We start from the raw sequence: 24,207 nt of genomic DNA on the forward strand, positions 1-24,207 counted from the left end.
AACTATTTAGTCACCAAGGTAAATGGTCAGCTTTTCCAAAGCGAGGACAATGGAAGCTGCAGAGTGCTGACCATTTCTGACAATCTGCCTCCATAAGTTCCCCCGCCCAAAGAAAAATAGATAGAAACATGAAATAAGCTCCATCAAAAGTGTTTATCCAGATGCCATCCCGCTACAGCACCTCCTTGAAAGTGTCTGTTGTTAGAGCCTAATAGGTAGCTGACCCTGCACTGACTAAATAACCTGTCAGCACTTATTCCTGGAAAAAGATTCCCCCGTTTGCTCTTTATTCTTTCGGTGATAACATGAATGGAGATCCTCTCACAGATTACGCTCCATCGCTCAGACACAGAATAGCTGTGTTACTTATTGATCACTATTCTCTTTCATCATTCAAATACGCCAGCAGGGCAATGACCCCTGTTGCCATCTCAAAGGGCACTTGTAAAGAGTTGGGTCACCAGGGAGGTATTATAAACACTGCAGACATTTTACTGTAATAAATTGTCGTCAGTTTGGTAATAAATGAAACTTCCGTAGCACTCTATGAATTTCAAACCCTGCAAGGAGAATATGGTCTCCAATTTTCAAGTGGGGGAAATTGAGGCAGGGAGGTAAAGCCAGATTCAGGCTCCTAAGGGTGAAATTCACTCCCATGCAGAGGGTCAGTACAAGGCTGACCTGCCATATAAATCCCACTTAATCTCTGAGTGATGCATAGACTAGTTCTGGTCCCCTTGCAGCCATAGTAAGACACCTAAATCGGTGGCCTGATTTTCACAGCTCCTTCTTTGATGACAGTGGGAGCTCGGGGATGATCAGCACATAAGAGAACTCTGGAGTGCTTTTATTTAGGTGTCTAACTTTACGCTCCCAAGTGTGAAAATTTCAGCCTGAGCCTCTCTGCTGGATTTAAATAGGGATGCTAACAGTTGCCTGCCAAGATGTCATGAAGATTGATTGGCTGATAATGTTGGTGAAAACCTTGGAGGTGAAAAGTATGAAGCGATATTTGAATTGTGAATAAAATGTGCACTTCTATGAGACAATTTTCACAAGGAATCGTCTTCAGGGGACTTATTGAAATAAAAGACCAGGAAAACGTTAGGCCAGGACATAGATGTTTCAGTGGAAAGACAGCTGGGGAAGGGAAAGAAGAAGGTGGAGCACAGGAAAAGCTACTGGGGCAAACATAGGGACCAAACCCAGTGTGTTGAGGAAATTGTTCAGTTGTGTATTCTGATCAGATCCAACAGAAGCTGGGGAAACAAACCACAGCAGAATCATTCACAAGCCACACCTGAGGGGACTGTTGCAGAAGTTGCTCAGCACAGTGTGATATTTTAGACCAATAACTAACGTACGAATTGTCTCACAGCATATGATGCACAGGGGACAAGATGGTATCTGGGGACTGAGCTGAATTTGTTGCAAGTCTTTCCATTGACTTCAGTAAGCTTTGGATCAGGCCCTCACTAAGTTGCTGTGTTCCGCCTGCTCAGTACTATGTGGGAATAGTAGAAGGTGATAGGTTGTTGCAGCTGATGTGGAAACCTTCAGCTGTGCTCCATTAATGATGGTTGTCTGGAGGAAAAGGTGCACAGAAGAGCAGTTTGAGAACGACTTCTGAGCAGTAGTTGTCAGAACTTTTGCTCTGTTGTTGCCTCTTCTTGTATGTAATTAGGGTCAAGCTCCAGTGCGCAACCGTGTTTCCTGCTGAGCCTTCCATGCACACGCAGGTTTGTGACTCTTGTGAATTGCAATTAATGAAAACTAATAGCACTGGACATGATCAGAGGTGCTCAAATGCTATAGTAAAAAGAACAGGAGGACTTGTGGCACCTTAGAGACTAACAAATTTATTAGAGCATAAGCTTTCGTGGGCTACAGCTCTAGTGATAGTGGCTAAGGAAATGCCTATACATAAAATACACTAATACATGAGGAGTAGATGTTTTGTTCTCTTTTCTGTATTTGAATCAGAAATGAGTCTGGAGGCAAAGGCTCCCAGAATTAGGGGATGATCTAAGATGGAACTGGGGTTGTGGCCCATGCCTAATTTGAATAATATTAATTACTTCCCCCGTTATTTATTCTTTAGGGAGACACGTTTTTATAGAGAGCGGAAGAGCACTAGGGGCCTGATCCTGTGCTAATTGTGCTGGCAAACACAGAAACTCCTGTTGCCGTTAATGTGAGTTTTGCCTGTGAAAAGACTGAAGTATTCCATAATGACAGAAGACCTGGATTTGGGTCCAAATTTTTGCACATAGCTCTTAACTTTATAATGAACTGAAGTAAACACTCAGGTGGAATCCTAACCCCATTGAAGTCAATGAGAGTTTTGCTATTGACTTTAACAGAGCAAGGATTTCACCCCCAGGTACAAACATACCAAACTTTGGTGTGCTTGAAATTCAGATTTGGAGGCTAATTTTTCGGCATAAGGCTGTCTCTAATGCCTATTAGATCCCACTCCTCTTCCCATTGATGGGAGTTTTGCTATTGATTTCAATGGAGCAGGATTGTTCCCTTAGTGACACAGTGCTTCAAGGTGCTGTATTTTAGAAATGGAATGACTTTCATTTATATTATCCCAGGTAATTGTAGAGAGCAGACCGTGTTTTATTTATACTGGGAATGCGTTTAATATTCCCAGCCTTGGAAAAAGAGACCTTTGTAATGTTTACCTGATGCTTCTGTGTATGACTTTAAGGCAGGGGTTTGGTGATAATTAATTGAATAAGTACTTTAATCCCTGGCCTGAGGGTTTCCCATAGAGTATTAGTTGTATTAAGAAGGAAATGGATTGTAATCCCTTTAATCTAAGCACAGGAGAACATGATCCTTTCACATTTCTTGGAAGAATTTCCTTCCTGGGTGTAACATCTACTCTAATGGTAACTTACATAAAGAATGAATGGAGATCAGGCAGTCCTAATTGTACCTAATTTTAGTGCTGGCCTATTAGAAGTGCATGACTCCGTTTATTCTGGAGTATTAGCAGTGTGTTACAAAAGTGCACTTATTAAACTGCAATTATGTTATTATTTATATTTCTGTGGTGCCTAGGAACCCCAGTCTTGGACCAGGACCCTATTGTGCTAGGTGCTGCATAGAGAACAAAAAGTCCCTGCCATCAGGTTATAGCCAGAAAAGTTTCTTCCTACAAATGGCCTGGCAGGGTTCTATACTGATGCCCACTCAGAAACAGATAGTGATGCAGTGACCAAGCCAAACAGATGTTTTTTCTCCTCGTTGGTTCTGCATACTCAGCCCAGGACCAGAAAGTCAATCTGGCTTCTTTCTGGCTCATGTGCCAATAATAAAGGTCCTGGAAGTCAGAGGACGCTTTTCTTGAGGGGAGTTAGAGCTGGTTGAATTTGTTTGTTTGTGGGGTTTTTTTGTTGTTTGTTTTTTATAAATGTTGACTTTCTGGTGACTATTTTTTAGAAAATTCTAATTTCAGTGAAGCTGCTTTATTTCCTAATCTCACCTGCAACCTTATTAATTTTTAGGAATTTTTAAATACTTTTAGAAAACATGTTGAAATTTCAAAAAATCAGTAAAAAAAAATCTTTGCAAAACTTTGATTTTTTTTTTAAACCACCTCTATTTGGAATAAAACAGAATATATTCCAACTCACTCTCCCCTCTGTATAACATCAACAGGAAAAAAATAATGTTTTTGGATAACTCTAATGGTACATAGCCTGTGCGGGCCCTTTGCCTAGGGGTTCACTCATAGCGAATAAAAAAAACCAGTCCCTGCCCAAAGAAGCTTATGCTGTAAGGGCCCCATATGGCCCTATCCTTGGTGGTCATACTTGTGGAAGCGGCAGGCGTTTAGTCTGCCCTACCCTCCCATAGGCAGATCTTGGGCATTCCACTAACAACAAGGAGTTTCTGCGCTAAAGCTCTAACTTCTGAACCACAAGCCAGACCCCCTAGGTAGCTACAAAAACTAGCCACCTAACATAATATTTGAAACTCTCTGCAATGAGCAGCCTCTTCCTGTCTTTTCCATATATTTGATATAGAGCACACTTGGGTCTTTGTTCTTCAGGCAGATTACTAAATTTGAGCATTTCAATGCAGGGTCATTGAAAACACCACCACAAAGCCTGGCTGTTTTAGGAGCATTTAAACATGAGCTGGTCTCATAAGGAATATATACACCGAATACTGTGGTCATGAAACCAACTGGCTCCCTCGAGCTGCCTAGAACCCCCACTGGAGCTAAAATGGAGGGAGGAGTGGTTTTAAAACAAGTGATATATTCTGGCCCAAGTGTGACATCATGACCTGTGATGCGACATTTAGATCCCCTCTCTTCTCCATCCTGGACTTCACTGTTCTTCTACTGCTCTACTCATTCTACTGAGCCGCAGTCCTGTCTAATACCTCACACCTGCTTCCTCCTCTTCTCTTTCTGACCTGCCCTGTTGGAATCTATGGAGACAATCCAGAGAACACGTAACATGCAACTCTACTACAAATAGGTTGTCTTCTTCTTTAGTTCTGCCATCTTTCTCATCAAACAGCTCTTTTGTTTCTCTTGTACAGTCCCATGCTAATAGTCCATCACCACACCATCTGTTGTATTAACTGGGATGCATGGGCCCAAAGCGTTAAAGCTCTTTACATGAGCCTGAAAGTGTCCAACATTTAACAGTTTTAAACAAGGTGTGGGATTTGGTATACAGAGATCTCAGCCTGCTTAGTACCATGGCAAACACACTATTAAACATCCTTTACATTTTTTATTACAGATGCAGAAAAAGAAGGAAACTTAGTAAAAAGCATTTGAAAGGCAAGGTGTTAAATAAAGCTTTTATTTTAACAACATCCCTTGTTCCCTTTCTCTTTAGCTGGAGAGAGTTTTTAGAGAAAAAATCCCCTTGTTTGACAGTCTTTTAGACTGTCAAATAATTGTTTAAAGAAAAGGAGTACTTGTGGCACCTTAGAGACTAACAAATTTATTAGAGCATAAGCTTTCGTGAGCTACAGCTCACTTCATGAAGTGAGCTGTAGCTCACGAAAGCTTATGCTCTAATAAATTTGTTAGTCTCTAAGGTGCCACAAGTACTCCTTTTCTTTTTGCGAATACAGACTAACACGGCTGCTACTCTGAAACAAATAATTGTTTGGGGTTTTTTGGGGAGTGGGTGGGTGGAGGGATGGGAGAAAAAGGTTAGTTGAGATGGGCTGAAGCGGTCATTGTTGCCGTCAAAATTGGATCCCGTTTTATTTTTTAAGACAAAGCAAGAAAAATCCACAAAGGGGAAAGAAGAGAACAACAAAAATAGAAAATGCAGCTTCTGTCTTTGGTGTCGACTTTCAGTTGCAACCTCACTGCTGGAGCAACACAGGCATAGCACATGGTTTTATTAGCTGCTCTGAGACTTGGCAAACTTGTACCAGCAATGGGCTGTTTAGGACACTGTCTTTAGCTGCCACTTTAGTCACAGGCTCACAGCATTATGGCAAAATATACTTTCTTGGCTGACCAAGCCAGACTCTTATTAAACAGCAGAGTAAGAGAGAGAGAGAGAGGAAAGAGAAGAAATAAGGTAGGGAAGGAAAAGGACACATGGAGGAATAGGGTGGGAGACAGTCTTCCATCCCAGGTGGTTTTTGGGATTAGTCAAAGCCAGAGTCCCAGGAGGAGATGAAGCTCCCGTCCCTTCTTTCAGTCAGCAGTTGTTGCACTCACACTTCACTAATTTTCTACCCCAAATCTTTTCTTTTAAGGGCCCAAAAAGGGAGAGACAGATGGAATAGTCTGTCCTCTCATTACTGTGTCCACCAATTAGGCCTAATTTCCAATGCACCAATTTTGGTTCATTAATTTCTCGTCCCACACTTGTTTTGTTCACCAGATAGGACTTTAACACAGCCCTTGGGTTATATCAGGAGGCCTCTTTGTTTGAACAAATTCAATCTTTTTGTCTCCCTTTTCCCATTAGCGTTTATTGTTCTATGTAATTGGAACATTTCATAAACTTTCATCGGCTTTTCCACACTTGAGCTCACACCTGGAGTAAATTTGTAGGTCCATTTATTATAACCTAACCTGGACTCCTCCTCCAGCCCTCTCTCCCTGGTGCAAGCCTATGTCATGCGCTCCGGGCCTGGCATAATGCATGAGACTCGCTGTTGCCCACTCCCACTCTGCCCTGGGCCTCACTGACCTCTTCCAGGAGCTGATTGACAAGATCCGGTATGAGATTCCTCCAGTCTGTCCCCTTCCTCTCCCCTGTGCTCTTCCCCTTCCCATACCCTGTCCTCCTCTACTCTAGATACTGACTGTGAGGTATGTCTCATACTCTCACTCCAACCCTTCCACCTGTCCACATCACTCTGTGTCTTCCTGAAGATTGTTCCCCTCACTTTGATCCTGTTTTCATCCCCTCTTCTCCCTCTCCTCATTGCTCAAGCACTTTCCCTCTCTTCAAAACCCAGCCCACAGCTCCAGCCACCACTCCATCTCCCTTCTCTCTGTAACCTCTGAGCTCCTTGAATGGGCTGTTTACAAAGGCTGCCTGGACTTGCCTTGTGGATCCCCTCCAACCTGGCTTCTGTCCCCCGTGCTCCACTGAGTGAGGAGACAATGGGAGGTATTGAGGGTGACAGGCAGTGACAAGGTGTGGGCTGAAGGGCAGTGGAGGGTACTGGGGTGGGGGCAGTGAGGGGATATGAGGAGGGGTCAGTGGGTGTATTGGTGTCAGGATAATGAGGGGGGTATAGGGAGGGGATGAGGGGGCTATGGGGAGGGGCAGTGGGGGTAGTGAAGGTGGCAATAGTGAGGGGGTATGGGGTGAAGGGCAGTAGGGGTATTGGAGGTGGAGGCAGTGGGGGGAATGAGAGGGGAATGGAGAGGTGGCAGAGAGGGGTATTGGGGTGGGGGTACTGAGGGGGTATGGGGAGAGGGACAGTGGATTATTGGGGGGGTGGGGGCACTGTGGGGGCAATGGGCTGAAGGGAAGTGGAAGTATTGGGGGTGGGGGCAGTGAGGGGGATATGGGCTGAAAGACAGTAGGGGTATTGGGGGGCAGTGAGGTACCCCCAATGGGGTGAAGGGCAATGAGGGGGTATGGGGTGGGGGCAGTGGAGGTATTGGGGGTGGGGGCAGTGAGAGGGATATGGGCTGAAAGACAGTAGGGATATTGGGGGGGCAGTGAGGCACCCCCAATGGGGTGGGGGCAGTGAGGCACCCCCAATGGGGTGGGGGCAGTGGAGGTATTGGGGTGGGGGCAGTGAGGGGGTATGGGCTGAAGGACAGTAGGGGTATTGGGGGGGCAGTGAGGCACCCCCAATGGGGTGAAGGGCAGTGAGGGTGTATGGGGTGGGGGCAGTGAGGGAGTATGGGGTGGGGGGCAGTGGAGGTATTGGGAGGGTGGGGACACTGAGGGGGTATGGGGTGAAGGGCAGTGGAGATATTGGGCACAGTGATATTGGGGGTGAAGAAGAGTTGTGGGCATGTTGGGCAGATGTGGCACCTCTCCACACCATGTATATCGCTTGGCAGGGTTGGAGGGGATCAGGACTGCAGGCTTCCCAGCAGCAGCCATGCCCGTTGCATGGCGGGGTGTCCAAGGGGGCATGTGGTCTGGACCCCACCCCCATCGCCTTGAAGAAGGCCCCCTCTTTCCCCAGGTTCTGGAGCCAGGCACCTCACAAAGGGCGGAATGTTCTCCTGCCTGCCCTGGGAACGCTCCAGCCCCACACCGACCAGCCAGCCCAGCCAGGCAGCACCTCGGGGCCAGAACCACCCAACCACTTCTCCCGCCCGCAGACCTAGCCTCACAGGTACCAGGGTGAGGGGATCATAGCGGGATGCCAAGGCATACACACACCACACCTGCCTGCCCATCTGTGTCACAACAGAGCTTTGGGCTGTTCTTGGTACCCAGACATGCTACGTGAAAGAGCCTCTCTGCTGTGCCGCAGGGCACTGTTGTATCCCACCTGCTGCCATCCCATGGGGTGCAGAGCGCTACGCTTGCTTGGGTCATTCAGTGGGAGGGAGTGGCACAGCTGAGGGCTTAATCTGGTATATTAGTACAGTTGCCCTCAAAAGACTGAGAAGTCTCCTCCCCACAATGGAACTAATGGGCGAATGGCCCTATATGCTCAATGCCAAGCACCCCCTAGGATCAGGCTCACAATCCTGCCCCACTTACTCACCAGGAGCAACAGCCCCACTGAAGAACACGGGAGCCCTGGATCCAGAGTAAGGTAAGCAGGAGCGGTTGGTTTGTTGTTTTACTAACCCATCGCTCTCTTCCCTCATTCCAGGCTCTTGGCGCATCATGGTGGATGTGATACGGAAAATATCCATTTCCAAGGTGACACACGTACTGGGATCTCTTTCTCATTGGCATTTGCCCACTACATGATGGTGAAAGTGAATCATGAGCTCCTGTTGTTCATCAAACTGAGAAAAAAAGTGCATCTAAGGACAGCAAGTTTCCTAGTTTTCTTTCATGTCTAAATCAGTCCTCTGTAAGGCAGTCAGGGAAATAGGTGAAATCTTGGGACAAGCGAATGAGACGTATAAAATATATTCTTACCCATAAAAATATATATATATCCTTCTACCACAAGCAATATTTTGTATGATCCGATGTGAGGATATAGTTACTGGCTTCTTTTAATGGAATGGCTAAGGAAAAACAAAACAGTTTGAAATAGTTAAGCTCTACCTTTTTCTTTTTAAAATGTAGTTGAATAATTAAAAGCACTTAAGCACGTGTTTAACTCCCACTGACTTTAAAGAGACTTAAGCACATGTTTACATTTAAGTACATTTTAAGTACTTTGGTGAATCAGGATACACACATGCATAATTTTAAGCACATGTTAAATCTCATTGAAGTGTGTGCTTTGTTGAGTAAGGCTGGATTTCAGCATGTGCCTGAGTGCATAGTGTAATCTGGGCCTATATTAACATTGGATCTGAACAAACTGACCATATTCACACAAAATAAGGAGCCTCTTGGCTCCCACAGGAAGTTAGCGTGAGTAATGTCTGCAGGAGCTGGCCAGAGCGGGTCAATGACAAAGCAATGGGAACATGACGATCTATCTGATCTGAGATCCAAATTTCTTGACAATGGTAATTTTAAATGGAAGATCACCTTTTATTTTGCTAATGAAAAACTGTCATTACAAAATAGGACATAGGCATCCATGGAAGGTAACTCCTGAGTCATCCAGTCCAGTCCCTGGTTATTGCAGGCCACCCCGTCACATAATCCTGGAAAATGGCCAAACAAAATCTAGCATCTTGTCAAGAACTGATCTGATCTGGAGCCAACAGCTGCTTTCTTCTGTCACTCCCACTGGCTTCGGTGTCTAGGAGCAGCCACTTTTCCAACTGGATATTGATCTCATGTTTAGATCCATCTTAATCAGTCACCCTATGCTGTTCAAACCCCATGTGAATGATGTTTTAAGTACATCCCAGATCCTCAGCTGGTGTAAATTGGCATAGCTCCATTGAAATCAATAGAACAGCAGGCTGAAGATCTGCCCAGAGAGTGAAATTCAGAGGCTGATGAGCCATTTGCATTATATCTTGAAGGCTTAAGTGGGACCTTGTGGTGCGTGGGCCTGGTACTGACCCTTTGCACCAGGGTGAACTTCGTCCCTACTCAGAACACGTTTGACATGATAATGAGGAAGCTGTTCAAAAGAAACCCCCAGAATTAGAATGGAAGAGGCTCCATTGCCAATGGCCTGATATACACTGCTCCACACCAAGGCTGTCACAGAGGCTCTGGTATTGTTCAGCTATCCCAAGAAAATTCCCAGCATCAAGAGCTTCCATCTTACATGGGCTGAACACAGCAACCCAGGGAGACACAGACGGGGCCCAGAAGAGGAGCTGTGCTCTTATGTGGTTGTCTGAAATTGGGTTTGATTAAGCATTTAGTAGCTTTTGTGTAATGACAGCTGATCCTTTCCAAAGCTCTTCCCCCTCCACATAATTCAGCCTTGTGACTGGGCGATATGATGCTACTCTTAGAGTGAGTAAAAGATTGTGTTTTCTTCTCTCTGTTCAGCCACCTGCATCTTTGGACATATACAAGAGCTCGTACATGATGGACTACAGACCGTACAATGAGCACAAACCACCCATTGAGAATCATACACAGGTACACCAGGTTTTTCCTTGTTTAGTTCATCAATCCTCCATGACCTACAGAGGCCACTTGGCAGCACAGCTTGGCTTATATCCAGGCATCACATTGTCAGCTACAGTCCATGAGCACATAGTAGGGTAACTCACGCTCACACAGTGTGGCTCTGTTCCCCTCTAGTGGCTGGACCTGTGTAGAGAAGTTTGTGAGTTGGCTACTGACTTTGAGCTAACAGGTGGGCCTTCTAGTAAAGCAAATAGAGTGAGATTAATGCTTTTAGATACAGAGGTCTCACATTCCTGCTGCCGCTGATCTATCAAGGGGTATCCTGTTACAATAGGAATTGTCCCCTCACAACTGGCTATATGGGGGAATTGAGATGTGTCAAAGGGATCATTTAAGAGCACTGATCCCATGTTCGTTCACTGTGCTTCTAAATCGCCCCTATATGGTCAGTTACCAGGGGGTGGTCATACATAAACCCCCTAATCAGGACACTCCAGTTTCTTACTGCGTTATGGCACGTGACTAGCCCAATGGGTATAAACGGGTGAGTCAGTGTAACAATGCTGGTTCTGGCAGGACCCAACTGAGAGTGCCAATTCAGGACAAATTGCTTGAAGCAGGGCAGTTACAGCCTAAGGCTGGGGTTTTTCCACCTCTAAGGCAAATCAAACCAGCCAGACAGATAGGACTTTGGTTTTACCGCACTGGCTAACCACAAGTCACACAAGCAATTCCCTTAGACAATCCAGTTTCCCAGTATCACCACCAGTGCCACTCGTTATAGGGACAAATGGTTATGAAAACCAATGCCCCAGTAAAAGAAAAAAGGTTCTCTTGATCTCAAAGGATCAAGCCCTAGACCCAGGTCAATATACAAATTGGATCTTACCCACAAATCAAGCTGTTGCCAATCCTTTAGAATCTAAAATCTAAAGGTTTATTCATATAAGGAAAAAGATATAGGTAAGAGCTAGAATTGGTTAAACTGAAACAATTACATACAGTAATGGCAAAGTTCTTGGTTCAGGCTTGTAGCAGTGATGGAATAAACTGCAGGTTCAAATCAAGTCTCTGGCGAACATCCACAGCTGGGATGGGTCATCAGTCCTATGTGTAGAGCTTCCATTTGTTGCAAAGTCCCTCCAGAGGTATGAAGCAGGATAGAAGACAAGATGAAGGAGCTGCAGCAGCTTTTTATCGTCTCTTGCCATGTGGTCTCTGCTTTCTTTGTCCCAAAGACAAGCTGTCCATCACATGGCATGGGAAAACCTCAGACTTCTGTCCATGGGCATGTTCCTGCATACCTTGCTGAGTCCCAAGGCATGTCTGCCTTCTCTCAGTGGGTCAGTTGTATAGCTGATGGTCCTTAATAGACCATCAAGCAGGCTAAGCAGAGCTGACACCAACTTGTCTGGGGTGTCACCCAGAAGCATAGCTCAAATTTGAAATACAAACTGTATAGAGCCAATATTCATAACTTCAACTACAAAAATGATACACATATACAGATAGCATAACCATAACCAGCAAACCGTAACCAGAGGTGAAAGTAAGCCAGTACACCCCAGTACGGTGTACCAGCAAGAGCCGGTGCGCCGTACCACAGTGGATCGGCTTGCCCCGGCACAATTTAAAGGGCCTGCAGCTCCCAGCAGTGGCTGGAGTCCCCGGCTCTTTAAATTGCTGCCAGAGCCCCCGGTTGCCGCTGTTACCCCGGGGAGGGGGAAGGAGGCACTTGCCGGTACAGGGTGGGCCGGGGCTGGCTCTGACCTCCCCCAGCCCCACCCCTTCCACCAGAGGCCCCGCCCCTTCTGGGGGCCAGATCCAGAGCCGGCCCCAGCCCAGCCCCTCCCTAGACTTACTTTCACCCCTGACCATAATCTTGTCTTAGACACCTTATTTGACCCCCTTTGTATAAGATTTGGTGCCACTACAGGACCTTGGTTGCAACAATGTTCTATACGGTCCCAATTCAAGTCAATAACGTCACAGTCAGGACATCAGACCTGCTAATGTCACGAGGTCATAATCATCCCGAAACCTCTCTCCTCCACAGGAGGAAGGAGTCAGGAGTGGCTCCTTGCAGCAGATTTCTGAAAGGAAGTAATTTGTGTTTCTTTTAAAATTGCCTTGCAGTAGGCGGGAACCTCTGAATATTTAATCTGATTTGCCTCCTTTTGACTGGCCTGTCCTAATTGACTGTGACAGTCTGGTCGGGACAGCAGCTATTTGCACTGGGAGAGGAGCCTGCCCCATGGGGGCTGTTCTTTCAGTTGCTAAAGTGGCATGACCGGCCCTGTGCCCAAAATAGAAAGAGTCCAGGCGTGGGGAGGAGAAGAAGGAGAAATGGCTTGTGTTGATGTTCTTCGGTGGCTCTGAGAGGTATCACTGCCTGGCGAGGGGGCGGGGGATACTGACACCCAGTGTTAACCTGGCTGGCATGACAGCATTTGAGAGCAAAGGCTTATGCCCTGGCCACCAATGCTTTCTCGCAGTCTAAAGCAGCCTGAAACCAAAGGTTCACATTAGGTTTCACACTCCGCTCCTCTTCTCCCTTCCCCCTTCTGCTTTCCCCCCTCATTGCCAACTTCTATCCTTCTGCCCTCTGGGAACCTGGTACCGTCTTTGCAGCCAGTTCGGCTCATTAACATTCCCGACACTAAACTCCTGCTGTTCTCTTCGGCTGGCTACTGGTTTTGCAGGAAGTCCAAGCCTCAGGTGGCTTTTCCCCATCTAAGCTCCCAGCTTTAACCCTCTGCCTGCCAGGGCGCATCCAACCCACAGCTCAGACTGAGAGAGAAGTGTTGTTTTCTGTGTCACCGACCAACACTTCAGTTTTTATTCTCTAAAGAGCCTTGGAAGGCAATGTGCTCTGTCTGGATGTCCTGACATGTGAGAGGGCTTCTTTGGGTGATTAGAATGGGGGAAATGTCTGAGAACCAGGGAATTTCACTGGGCTACAACCAGTGTTCCCTCTAATTTTTTATGTCCATCTGCGGAATGAATTTTGTTATGTGCACCAACATGGAGGTGATGTGTGGTGGGAGTGGGGCCAAGGGGATTGGGTGCAGGAGGGGGCTGAGAGCTAGGGCAAAAGGTTGGGGTAGGGGGGTGAGGGCTCTGGCTGGGGGTGTGGGCTCTGAGGTGGGGCTAGGGATCAGGGGTTCGGGGTGTGGGAGGTAGTTCAGGGCTGGTGCAGGGAGTGATGGCTCCAATTAGGGGTGAAGGCTCTGGGGTGGGGCTGAGGATGAGGGGTTCAGGGTGCGGAAGGGGACAGAGGGTTGGGTGTATGGGGGTGAAGGCTCTGGCTGGGGGTGTGGGCTCTCTGGTGGGGCCAGAGATGAGGAGTTTGGCATGCAGGCTGCCCTGGGGCTGCGGCGGGGAGAGAGGGCTCCCCCCAGCCCTCTCTCTTGCAGCAGCTCGGGGCTGGGCGAGAGGCGCCTCTCCCCAGATTTTGGCAGCTTGGGCTGGGCTGGGCTGGGCTGGGGAAGGGTGCTTCTCTTATCCCTGTATTAAGTCCAAAGACTGAGAAGAGAGCGAGAGAGAGTTGCCCAGTTTAATTTTATTTCCTTTCCATTTCAAAGAACTCCAGAGAAATTCATCTTCTGGTATTAGGTTCTAAAGGTTTTTAAAAGAAGGGATTTACCAGGTCGTTTTCCTTGATGGAATGCGAAGTTTAAATGAGCCACAATCCATGTTGCGTGTGGAGAAGCCAGGGAATTCCTTAACCACAGAGGAATGGTTCCAAACAAATATCGGAGGTTGTGGTTTTGGAAAAGTAAACACGCCAATTATGTCCACATCAAAATAGACAGAGGACAGACAGATACTTAGGTATCTGGTTACCTTTTATTCAATACTCAGAGTACATTAACCTGCAATAAAACCAGCACACCTGTCCTATTATTTTGGATATTAACATTTGATAGACATGCCCGGCTCTGCTAAATATATGTATATAGAGATGTCACTTGCTTTAATAAAACCACTCGATATGACATGTTGTAATGAAACTCACTCTATAGTATGGTAACACCCTGTTAAACAGAAAGATCTGATGACTGTATTTTTGTGCAATGTCTCTTTACGCAAAAGGGAACTGTTGTAATGCTTGTTTTTGTGGCACCTTAGAGACTAACAAATTTATTTGAGCATAAGCTCATCCGATGAAGTGAGCTGTAGCTCATGAAAGCTTATGCTCAAATAAATTTGTTAGTCTCTAAGGTGCCACAAGTACTCCTTTTCTTTTTGCGAATACAGACTAACACGGCTGCTACTCTGAAACCAATGCTTGTTTTGTTTCTGTTATTTACATGGCAAGGATTTGTAAACTTATTGAAACTTCCTAAATAAATGAATAGTTAAAAACAAAAACAAAAAACCAACTTCCAGTGATGGGGATTCCAGAACCTCCTTTGGAAGCCTGCTCCAGACCTTAATTTTCTTATAGTTAGAAAGTTTTCCCTAATATCTAACCTAAATCTTCCTTGCTGCAGATTATACCCATTACTTTTTGTCCTACTTCAGTGAGAACAGTTGATCACTGACCTCTCTATAACAAGCCCTAACACAGGGGTGGGCAAACTTTTTGGCCCGAGGGCCACACAGGGGCTGCAAAACTGTATGGAGGGCAGGGTAGGGAAGGCTGTGCCTCCCCAAAGAGCCTGGCCCCCTCCCCCTATCCAACCCCTCCCACTTCCCGCCCCTGGACTGCCCCCCTCAGAATTCCCGACCCATCAAATCCCCCCTGCTCCTTGTCCCCTGACCGCCCCTCTCCCGGGACCCCCCCACTCCTAACCACCCCCCAAGGACCCCACTCCCTATCCAACCCCCCTGTCACCTGACTGCTCTGACCGCTATCCACCCCCCCTGCCCCCTGACAGTTCCCCCGGGACTCCCACGCCTATCCAACCCACTCTGTTCCCTGTCCCCTGACGGCCCTCCCAGAACCCCTGACCCATCCAACCCCCCCCACTCCTTATCCCCTGACTTCCTTCTCCCAGGACCCCCCCATCCCCTGACCTTCCCCCCAGGACCCCCCCATCCAACCCCCCTCCCCGCTCCCTGTCTCCTGACTGCCCCGTCCCCTATCCAGCCCCCCCTTCCCCCTGACAGGCCCTCCTGGGACTCCCATGCATATCCAACCCTCCCTGTCCCTGACTGTCCCCCTCTCTCCCCCCAGAACCTCCTCCCTATCCCACCGCCCCCTGACAGGCCCCCCTAGGACTCCCACACCTATCCAACTACCCCCTGCTCCCTGACCCCTGACTGCCCCCGGGACCGCCTGCCTCCTTACCATGCTGCTCAGAGCAGCATGTCTGGCAGCCATGCCACCCGGCTGGAGCCTGCCACGCTGCCCTGCAGGAGCACACAGCCCCGCCACACAGAGCACAGCCCGCACAGCGGTGTGGCTGTGGGGGAGGAGGCTAGCCTCCCCGGCAGGGAGCTCCAGGGCCAGGCAGGACAGTCCCGCGGGCCAGATGTGGCCCATGGGCCGTAGTTTGCCCACCGCTGCCCTAACATATTTGAAGACTATCATCAGGTTCCTCTCCGCCCTGCAATCTTCTTTTCTCCGGACAAAACATACCCTGTTTCTTTTTAACCTTTCCTCATCCATCAGGTTTTCTAAACCCTTTTTAAATTTTTGTTGCTCTCCTCTGGACTCGCTCCAATTTGTCCATATCTTTCTTAAAGGGTGGTGCCTAGGATGGGATAGAAAACGCCAGCTGAGGCTTCACCCGTGTGGAGTAGAGCAGGACAGTTACCTCCTGTGTCTTACATACACTTTCATTAATATACCCCAGAATGTTGTTAGATTTTTTCACAACTGCATCATATTGTTGACTTTTATATTCAGTTTGGGATCCACTGTAACCCCTAGATCCTTTTCATTAGTACTCCTGCCTAGACTGTTATACCACATTTTGTAGTTTTTCATTTGATTTTTTTCCTTCCTAAGTGTAGTCCTTTGCAATTGTTTTTATTGAAGTTCATCTTGTTGACTGATGGTCTTCGCTTCAGGAAAATCACCTGGGTGTGATTCAACTTACTTCTTCCCCTTCCACTATCCACCCTTAGGCTTTTTATAAAATTACTAGCATATACATTATTTTTGCTCCACTTCATTGGTTACTTTGCTATTTTAGAGTGGAAACCAGGCTATTGCAGCATTATGTAGCATTGTTCTGAAGTGGGAATGCTTCAGATTCTGATATGTTCTATCAGCCTGTTCCTGTATTACGGAAAGATTAGTCAATAACAGGCACATTGGCTTTTTAGGCTGTTATTCTTGCTATCCATCAGCCATGATTCCAGGCATCATGGCTCTGTTTCAGCTTTTCTTAAAGTTATTATCCATGCTTTCAGTAAGCAGCAAGCTGGGTATCCCCCTTTGCTGGCTTGGCTAAAGCTTTTGATGCTGTGAATTATTATTCTATTTTATATGTCAGGTATAAGTAGGTTACTGTTTGCTCAGAGTCTGATGAACTGGGTTCCAGGGCTCTCCGTAGCAATGTAAGAAAGGTGGGCTGGTTTTATTTCTCAACAACATGCTGTTATCAATGAAGTCCTGTTAGGTCTGTTGTGGGTCCAGTCTTGGATCCTGCTCCTGCTCCTGAATCAGAGGACAGACCCCAATGTCCACGTGGAAGCCACAAAATAACGCCCCACAAGCGGAGCAAAAATAGCAACGAAAATGGCAGAAAGAAGAGGAGGAGGCTGATCGGTGACTTTCCGTACATTTTTAATATTGTATATTTCATAGATTCATGTAGTCGTCTGATTTCTTGCATTGCAAACAAGCCATGGAATTTCACCCCCTCTATTGAGCCCAGTAACTTGTATTTGACTAAAACATATTTTCTAATGCTACAGTTCTCCCAATGGCTCTGGTTTAACAAAGTATCTTATTACAGGTAATCTTATAGCTACTTTTAATATATTTGGAGACACTGATCCCAAAAGGTTCTATACTTTGCAGTAGGCAGGGAACCTCACATTTGGAAGTCACTGAACCATCTTTCCAATGTACCCACCTCACCTCCATTCACCTGTGACATGTTTCTGCAGATGATTAAGTTAGCAGAAGCCCAGCTAAAGGCCAAAGAGTTTGCATGGCCTTCCAAGTCCCAGCCTCCAGTGATGTTTAAGGAAGATCCCATCAGCCAGAGAAAAGAAACTGTCAAAGGACCACGCACTCAAGCAACCGTTCGGTCTGATGGCAAATTGGAGATGGACCACACAGACTGCTCATTTGGTCCTGAATCATTCCAAGAGGTCCAGGAAGAGCAGAGGAAGTATTTTAATATAGTCCTTCCAAATGCTGAATGCTACCTCTCTAAATGTTATCCCCACTCTGAGCAAACTGCAGCCCATGAGGACAAAATGGAGAGAACACAAATGCCCACCATGCCAGAAAGAGAGTCTTCTTCTTCTTCACCATTTTATACCCAGCCTCCTGTAACCACTGAGCAATGTCCAGGAAAAGATGGTAATTCTCATTGTACTTCAGCTGAGGTTTGTTTGTGAATGCAGATCTGAATTAGGTGGCTGAATAGCTGGATCTATCGAAGGAACTTGGGTGACCTCCATTACTGTAGTGTTTAAGCACTCACAATCTTTAACATATTTCTCCTCACCACACCTCTGTGAGCTAGGGCAGTGCTGTTCGCCCCATTTTACAGATGGGGAACTGAGGCACAGAGAGACTAAGCCCAGATCCACAAAGGTATTTAGACTCCTAATGTCCATGGAAATCAATGGAAGTTAGGAACCTAAATACCTTTGAGGCTCTCAGCCTAAGTAACTTGCTCAAGGTCACGCAGGAAGTGACCATTAACCACAGAACCATCACTTCTTTCAGCAGCCTGACGTGCTGGGGTGCCTCACAAACAGTAGACAGCATCATTTCACAAAGACGTTAATATCCACTTGCTTAACATCATCATTCATCTCCCTCTTTCACTCCACTCATGAAATAAACTGTGATCCAGATCCCAGCGAAGCTCTACTGAAGTCACTGGGGCTATGCCAATTGACACTAGCTGAGGATCTGCCCCAGCACCTTTATCAGGATGGAAGCCAAGAGAGTAATTTAAAAATGATGGTGACTTTCCTTATATCACAATGTGTGTTCTCCTCCTCCTAGATCAGGAAGGACCAGTGTTTTCCAAGCAAAGACAAAGTCAGACCTGGGACAGCTATCAGCAATTTATCCTGGAGACGTGCAGAGCGAGGCAAACAAAAGCTCAGCAGAACAGAAGCATGGTCTTGGGGTCTTCTGTGTTTGGAAAAGGTTGGTTGATTTAGCTGCATGGCAACAGTCTAACCGTGAGGTGTCCTTACAGAGGAGTGGCTGGCCCAGCTTTGGGTTTTGGCGTTAAAGCCAATGAAAAGATACTAGGGCAAAGAATGGGAATTGAATAAACAGGGTGAGAACATTAGATACATTTCAGGGCAGAGTAGAAGGGGGCTCTCATTTGGCACCCACAATTCAAGTGCAGGTGCATGTCAGAAGGGCAAGTGCTCAGATTTGCACCCACAATTAATTTTTGTGGGTGCAACATTTTGCAAGTGCAAATTTCACTCATGCCAAAGGAGGGTGGAGCCCAGTCCCTTGAAAATTTGCTTTTGCCAGTTTCTACAGAATTCTGTACAGAATACAGATTGGCCACATCCATATAGACCCCATAGTCCATCTGCTTAACCACACGTGGAATCTTACATGAGACCCTGGCTGAAAATATACGTCTCTACTTACCTCAGACAATGGGAAATGTCTATTAGCTGTCAATAGCATTAAGGTAAATGGGCCTAATCCAGACCCCAATGAAGTCAATTTTCCATTGCTGGGGTTTGGATTGGGCTCCAGGTCCTCTTTTGGAGCCAGGGGCTGGAGGGCCCCATAATCACAAACCCTGATTCTTTCCAGCAGGGGGCAGTAGGGCACAAACATTAACCAGTACATTGGGTTCTGACCAACATTGTTCTGCATTTTAAAAAAAATGTTTGAAGATTGTAAATGTTGCTTTTATGCTAGTTACAATATGGTTCAGTACCACCCTGAATCATGTTACAGCACAAAAATAATTGCTAAAGCTCTTTACCATTAGTGTTAACTTAGCATTAACCCAGTCATCGTTATTTTAGGGCAGTTTTTCTCAACCTGTTTGTGCTGGTGATCCCCTCTGGACTTAAAAAAAACACAAAAACCATGATCCTCCTATTAAGGCTTTAAAAGGTAGGGGGATGAAGCCACCCAAGCCCCACAACCTATGCAGGCGCTGAAGCCATCTGAGCCCTACCGCCAGGGACTGAGAGCCCGAGCCCATGTCTCCCTTCTACACCCATCCCGTGACCCCCAGGTTGAGAAACACTGATTTAAGGAATCCCTACAGGATTGAGCAAGAGATGACAGCCTAGCAAGTGGCCATTCCCCTAAACCAGCTCCTTCCAGCCTATAGATCCGGTCTCCTACAGAGAAAGAACAGAAGCACTTCTCTTGGGATGTGGATGGTTGGGAGAAGAACCAGTGCAGCAGAGCTGGCAATTCTCACTATGCCCTCCCCTAGCCTGGATCTGCCAGGTATTTGTCCTCTCCGTCTGTGGAGAGGTCACCCTACAGTTCTAATACAGGGACTGAGTCGTTGCTTTTCCTTGTCAGCCTTTGGGCTCTTATCTGCATCAGCTTACTAACAATATCTGTCCTACATCCCCATGCACATTAATGTGTCACTTATTAGAAGCTCAGAGAGTAGGACAGACTATACGAGGGAGGGGTGGAGGCAGGTGGGAATAATCCTGCATGGGCCTAGAGAGGGTCTGGGTGACCAAAGAGATCGTTTGTACTTCTGCTTTCTTTGACTTTCTAACTCCAATCTCCCAAAATCCATATAAGATCCGGAGGGAATAACAAGTCTAAAAGGCTTTGCCAACCCTATGGAGACATTGCTAAAACTCTTTCCACTGTTGCTATCTCTGGTTCAGCTCCACTGGTGGTAGCAGCAGTGGAAGCCCTAGTATTGACAAGGTGCTAGTGGCTGCTGATGTTTCCTGCCTTGGGTCTAAGCAAGAATCCACCACAATGTGCTCAAGAAGCCTTGTCTACGCTAGGGCTGCCATGAGTGGCAATAGTGGTGGGATAAAAGCCTAATGCAGAGACCCTAAAGAGCTAAAAGATATGTCTATGGAGCAGCTGGGAGGTGTGGTTCCCAGCTCAGGCAAGCATACACGTGCTAGTTCTGCTCAAGCTAGTGCACTAAAAATATCAGTGTGGCTGCAGCCGGAGGCGAGATGGGCTTGCTGACTATGTACCCAGGCTCTCAGATGGGGCTGCACCTGGGCAGCTAGCCAGAGCCGCTGCCTATGCCACCGTGGCCAACCTGCTATTCAAGCTGACACTTGTACATCTGCTTGAGCTGGGAAATAGGCCTTCCAGCTGCTGTGTACATGTCCCCCCAAAAAGGCTAGTGAAACTCCTAATGGTAACAGGAGAGGCGGTGTGGACAGACTTTTTAGTTATTTGATCTCTCTGATCTTTTAACAGATTGCAGCAATTCGGATGGAGCAAGCACCTACAGCACAGATTACAAATGCTGGTCCGGAGTCCACAATGGACGTTGCAAAGCGCAGAGGAATTTCTCTAAAATTGTCTTGGAAGATGACCACTTTAACCAGTAAGTGATATTTGGACATTGGGGCGAGGGGGAGCATGAGGATCGTTATCTGACGTTTTAGAACCATAGAATAAGATGACATGATATTTCTCAGATGTCTCTTTTCTTGCGCATATTATGCAATGTGTAATAAATAACTGAATAAATAAAAATAAAGCACCCCTTCAAGATAAAATAATTTCACAAGGCCTAGTTCAAGGCCTCCTTTTTAAAATGTCATGCAAGGGGATGTTCCACTCCAGTGGGCACAGGCACTGGCTTCCTCCTTTCCCCAGGGGTGCTCAACCCACATTCTGTCCCATCCCCCATCCCCACTCCAACTCACACTGCCACTTCATGCCCCACCGCTGCTCCACCTCTTCATGCCCAGTTCCACCCCCTCCCCAAGCATGCCCCATCCCCACTTGTTCCCCGCCCCCACAGTGCCTCCTGCATTCCGCTAAACAGCTGATCGCAGCAGGTGGGAGGCACTGGGAGGGAGGGGGAGGAGTTGATCCTTGGGGCCATTGGTGGGCGGGAGGCACTGGGGGGAGGGGAAGAAGCTGGCTGCAGTGGGTTGCTGAGCACCCACTAATTTTTTTCTGTGGGTGCTCCAGCCCTGGAGCACCCCTGGAGTTGGCGCCTTTGCCAGTAGGTTTCCCCCATTGGAGTTTCCTACCAAACATCCCCTCAAGAAAGGAGTTTGGGGCCCTGGAGCTGGCTGCATGTATGACTCCTCTGTACAGGCCAAATGTACAGCCAGGCAAAAATGACTCCTGAGCAATTGGGAGTGGCAGATCATGCCATATCTCACTGGAAGGGTAATTTCCCCCCCACCTCCCACTCCATTAGATTTGCACTGAAGTCTTGACTTTGATCGATGACCTCAGAGTCATGTGACATTCAGGAACCCTTCCTATTGGAATTAGAAATTCTCATAATGCCTTATCTAAAGCAGGGGATGTTTCCCAATTACAGCCTTTGGTGTAGCAGTAACTCTGCAACTCCTAGTTCAGACAGGCAAAGTCAGTGTTTGCACCAGTGAAATGTATCCCAATTTCAAGCAGGTACAAATTGTGGTTGCCCTCCTCTGTACCTGGGGTTTGCACCAATGCACAGGTGGCTGGCCAGCTGCTGCTGAAACTGGGGCAAATCCCCAGTCTAGACAGGGCCTTAGTGCATGGGGTCTAATAGGGTAGCGCTTGGCTTTGATGTTACCTTCTCACCCATTATTCTTGTCCTCCACAGGAGCCCCTGGGTTTCAGAATACAAGGACAGCTACAGTGTTTTCTTCCAGAAGCTGAACTGGCAATCTCACCGCACCATGTCAGCTCTGTGCTCTGCCATAAAGCCCATCACACATCTGTCCCATGGGCTGGCTTCCCACAAGCCCATTCCAGTGAATACAATCTTCTGAGCCTTGCCATAAAGGCCGTGGTAGGTGCCAAGTTCACCCACAACGTTCTCACTAGAGCCAGGTCACATTTTGACATTGTCATGAGAAATGGACAATTTTTTTTTTAAAGAATCCTAAACTTGAGACATTTTTTGATAGGGTCCCCCCCCCAACTAATTGGGACTGAAAATGAAATCGTCCATGCAGAGCCAAGACCTGGTCTCTTAACTCATGCAACTTGTCCCTAGAGTTTGGGTTTGGGCTCCTCTTCGATGCATAAAAGGGAAGAGATTAGAGGTGTCTGGTTGTTTTACAAGCAGTTGGAATCCACAGAGATGAGAAAGATCTGCCAGTGGGGTCAAATGTCATCAGGAATAGCTGTTACTGTGGCTTCCGAGCTGCTCTTAGCTTCTCAGGTACTTTGCTCCAACTCTGTAACTTCTGACCCTGCCTCTTTGTTGTGAATGAAAGAGGCTTGTGCCTTGAGTGAGGCCCGTATTCAGAAAAGTTCTTAAGCATGTGCTATAAATCCATCTTCAGTCAGGACCACATATAAGCACTGGGTCCAAAGCATGTGCTTAAAGCTGAGCACACCCGTAAACAGCCAATCCCAAGTCAGGCCCCATAAAATCATGAGATTTTAAAAAATAATAAACTTTTGGTTCTTTTTATTTGTCTTTGGGCTTTTGAGCTGTTCAGATTCACATTGTCAAGCTTTTATCCACAAACTTGTGGACTAAAATCTTCATATTTTTTTTAAAAAGCTGGGATTTCCACATAATCACTTGACTCCAGAAGCTGAGGCTTTAGGAAAGACACCAAATAGCATGTGATTTGTGATAAAACTGCAGAAGCTGGGACCACTGTTTAAATACTGTCCCGAATGGGGATGCTTTTCTCAAACGGGGCCTTAACAAGTAATTTGTCTATAATTTTCTATACTAAGAGCTTTCAACCCAGTGTCTAAGGTTCTCGATTTCTTTAGCATGTGTCACCCATGCCTCTCTTTTCTGATTGTAGCTCTGGGATCTCTCCAAGATGTCAGCCATGATAACATCTGAGCAAGACTGTAGAGACCTGGAAGACCCTTTATGTTCCATATTTACTGTTGTGTTTATTGAATATTTTTGAAGTAATTAACATAGATCTTTTTTTTTTACATACAGATTTTTATTAAAGGAAAACTAGAACTCTGGTTTCATTGTATATGAAGAATTCTCTTGAGTATAGTGCAGTATGTTTAGCTAAAAAAATATTCAGGATGCTTCAATTAGTTGTGTTATAAATAAAATTTGGCAATAAAATTTATTTTCCAACAAGCAGTAGATGGTGTTAAATTGTGTTGATTTAACCTACTATATCTTAAATGACTTGTATTCTCATTCAGTGAAATTTACAACTGTATTCACAGACAAAAAGCTTTGTTTATTCATAGTTTAGGTTGCTGCGTGGTACCTGGTGTCCTTCCTGAACATTAAGATCAGCTACACTCAAGCCTCTGAAAACTAGGAAATACATTGTTAAAATATATGCTACTCTTACAATACAACCTTAACTCTGCCCCCTGCAGCTAGCAATAGCTATGGTAATGATCCAGTAAGGGTGGTGCCAAAGTAAGCAGACATGAACAACAACAAAGAGAATGTGCCAATGTTTGCACTGTATTTGACAGATTTGAATTCCAGAATTGATCTGCATGATCACTGGAAGGTCTGCTGCTAAGTGTGCAAAATTAGTGATGGATTGCGAAGGCTTCCAAAAGTTCTGCTATGATGTCACCGCTGTCAAACATGAATAAATAGATTTACTTACTTTTCTGCATGCACTCCAACTGCACACTGAGGGTGTGTCTACACTACAGCAGCATAGCTACGGTGCTACAGTTGTGCTGCTGTAGTGTAGCACCATAGCGTAGACATTTCCTATACCAATGAAAGGGGTTTTTCTGTCAGTGTAGTCAATCCAACTCTCCAAGAGGCAACATCTAAGTTGACAGAAGAATTCT

General features: G+C 46.4%; 1 protein-coding gene across 5 annotated transcripts; it reads left to right on the top strand.

Annotated features, from left to right (window-relative positions):
• Nucleotides 1–1,568: 1,568 nt before the first annotated feature.
• On the top strand, nucleotides 1,569–23,518 carry TEX37 (testis expressed 37). Of its 5 annotated transcripts, XM_043512720.1 has the most exons (8): nucleotides 1,581–1,739; nucleotides 8,302–8,351; nucleotides 10,071–10,163; nucleotides 17,223–17,643; nucleotides 18,301–18,447; nucleotides 20,698–20,827; nucleotides 22,055–22,243; nucleotides 23,223–23,512. In XM_043512720.1, the coding sequence occupies exons 2-7, from the start codon at nucleotides 8,316–8,318 to the stop codon at nucleotides 22,221–22,223; spliced, it is 996 nt and encodes a 331-aa protein (XP_043368655.1). In that variant the 5' UTR covers nucleotides 1,581–1,739; nucleotides 8,302–8,315; the 3' UTR covers nucleotides 22,224–22,243; nucleotides 23,223–23,512. The 5 variants fall into 5 exon arrangements, with proteins under 5 accessions (XP_043368659.1, XP_043368657.1, XP_043368656.1 ...); XM_043512721.1 differs by lacking the exon at nucleotides 8,302–8,351 and having other exon boundaries at nucleotides 1,573–1,739; XM_043512723.1 differs by lacking the exon at nucleotides 22,055–22,243 and having other exon boundaries at nucleotides 1,580–1,739; nucleotides 23,223–23,515.
• Nucleotides 23,519–24,207: the final 689 nt, after the last annotated feature.

This window comes from Dermochelys coriacea, chromosome 4, assembly GCF_009764565.3.
Source record: "Dermochelys coriacea isolate rDerCor1 chromosome 4, rDerCor1.pri.v4, whole genome shotgun sequence".
Taxonomy (NCBI): Eukaryota; Metazoa; Chordata; order Testudines; family Dermochelyidae; genus Dermochelys; species Dermochelys coriacea.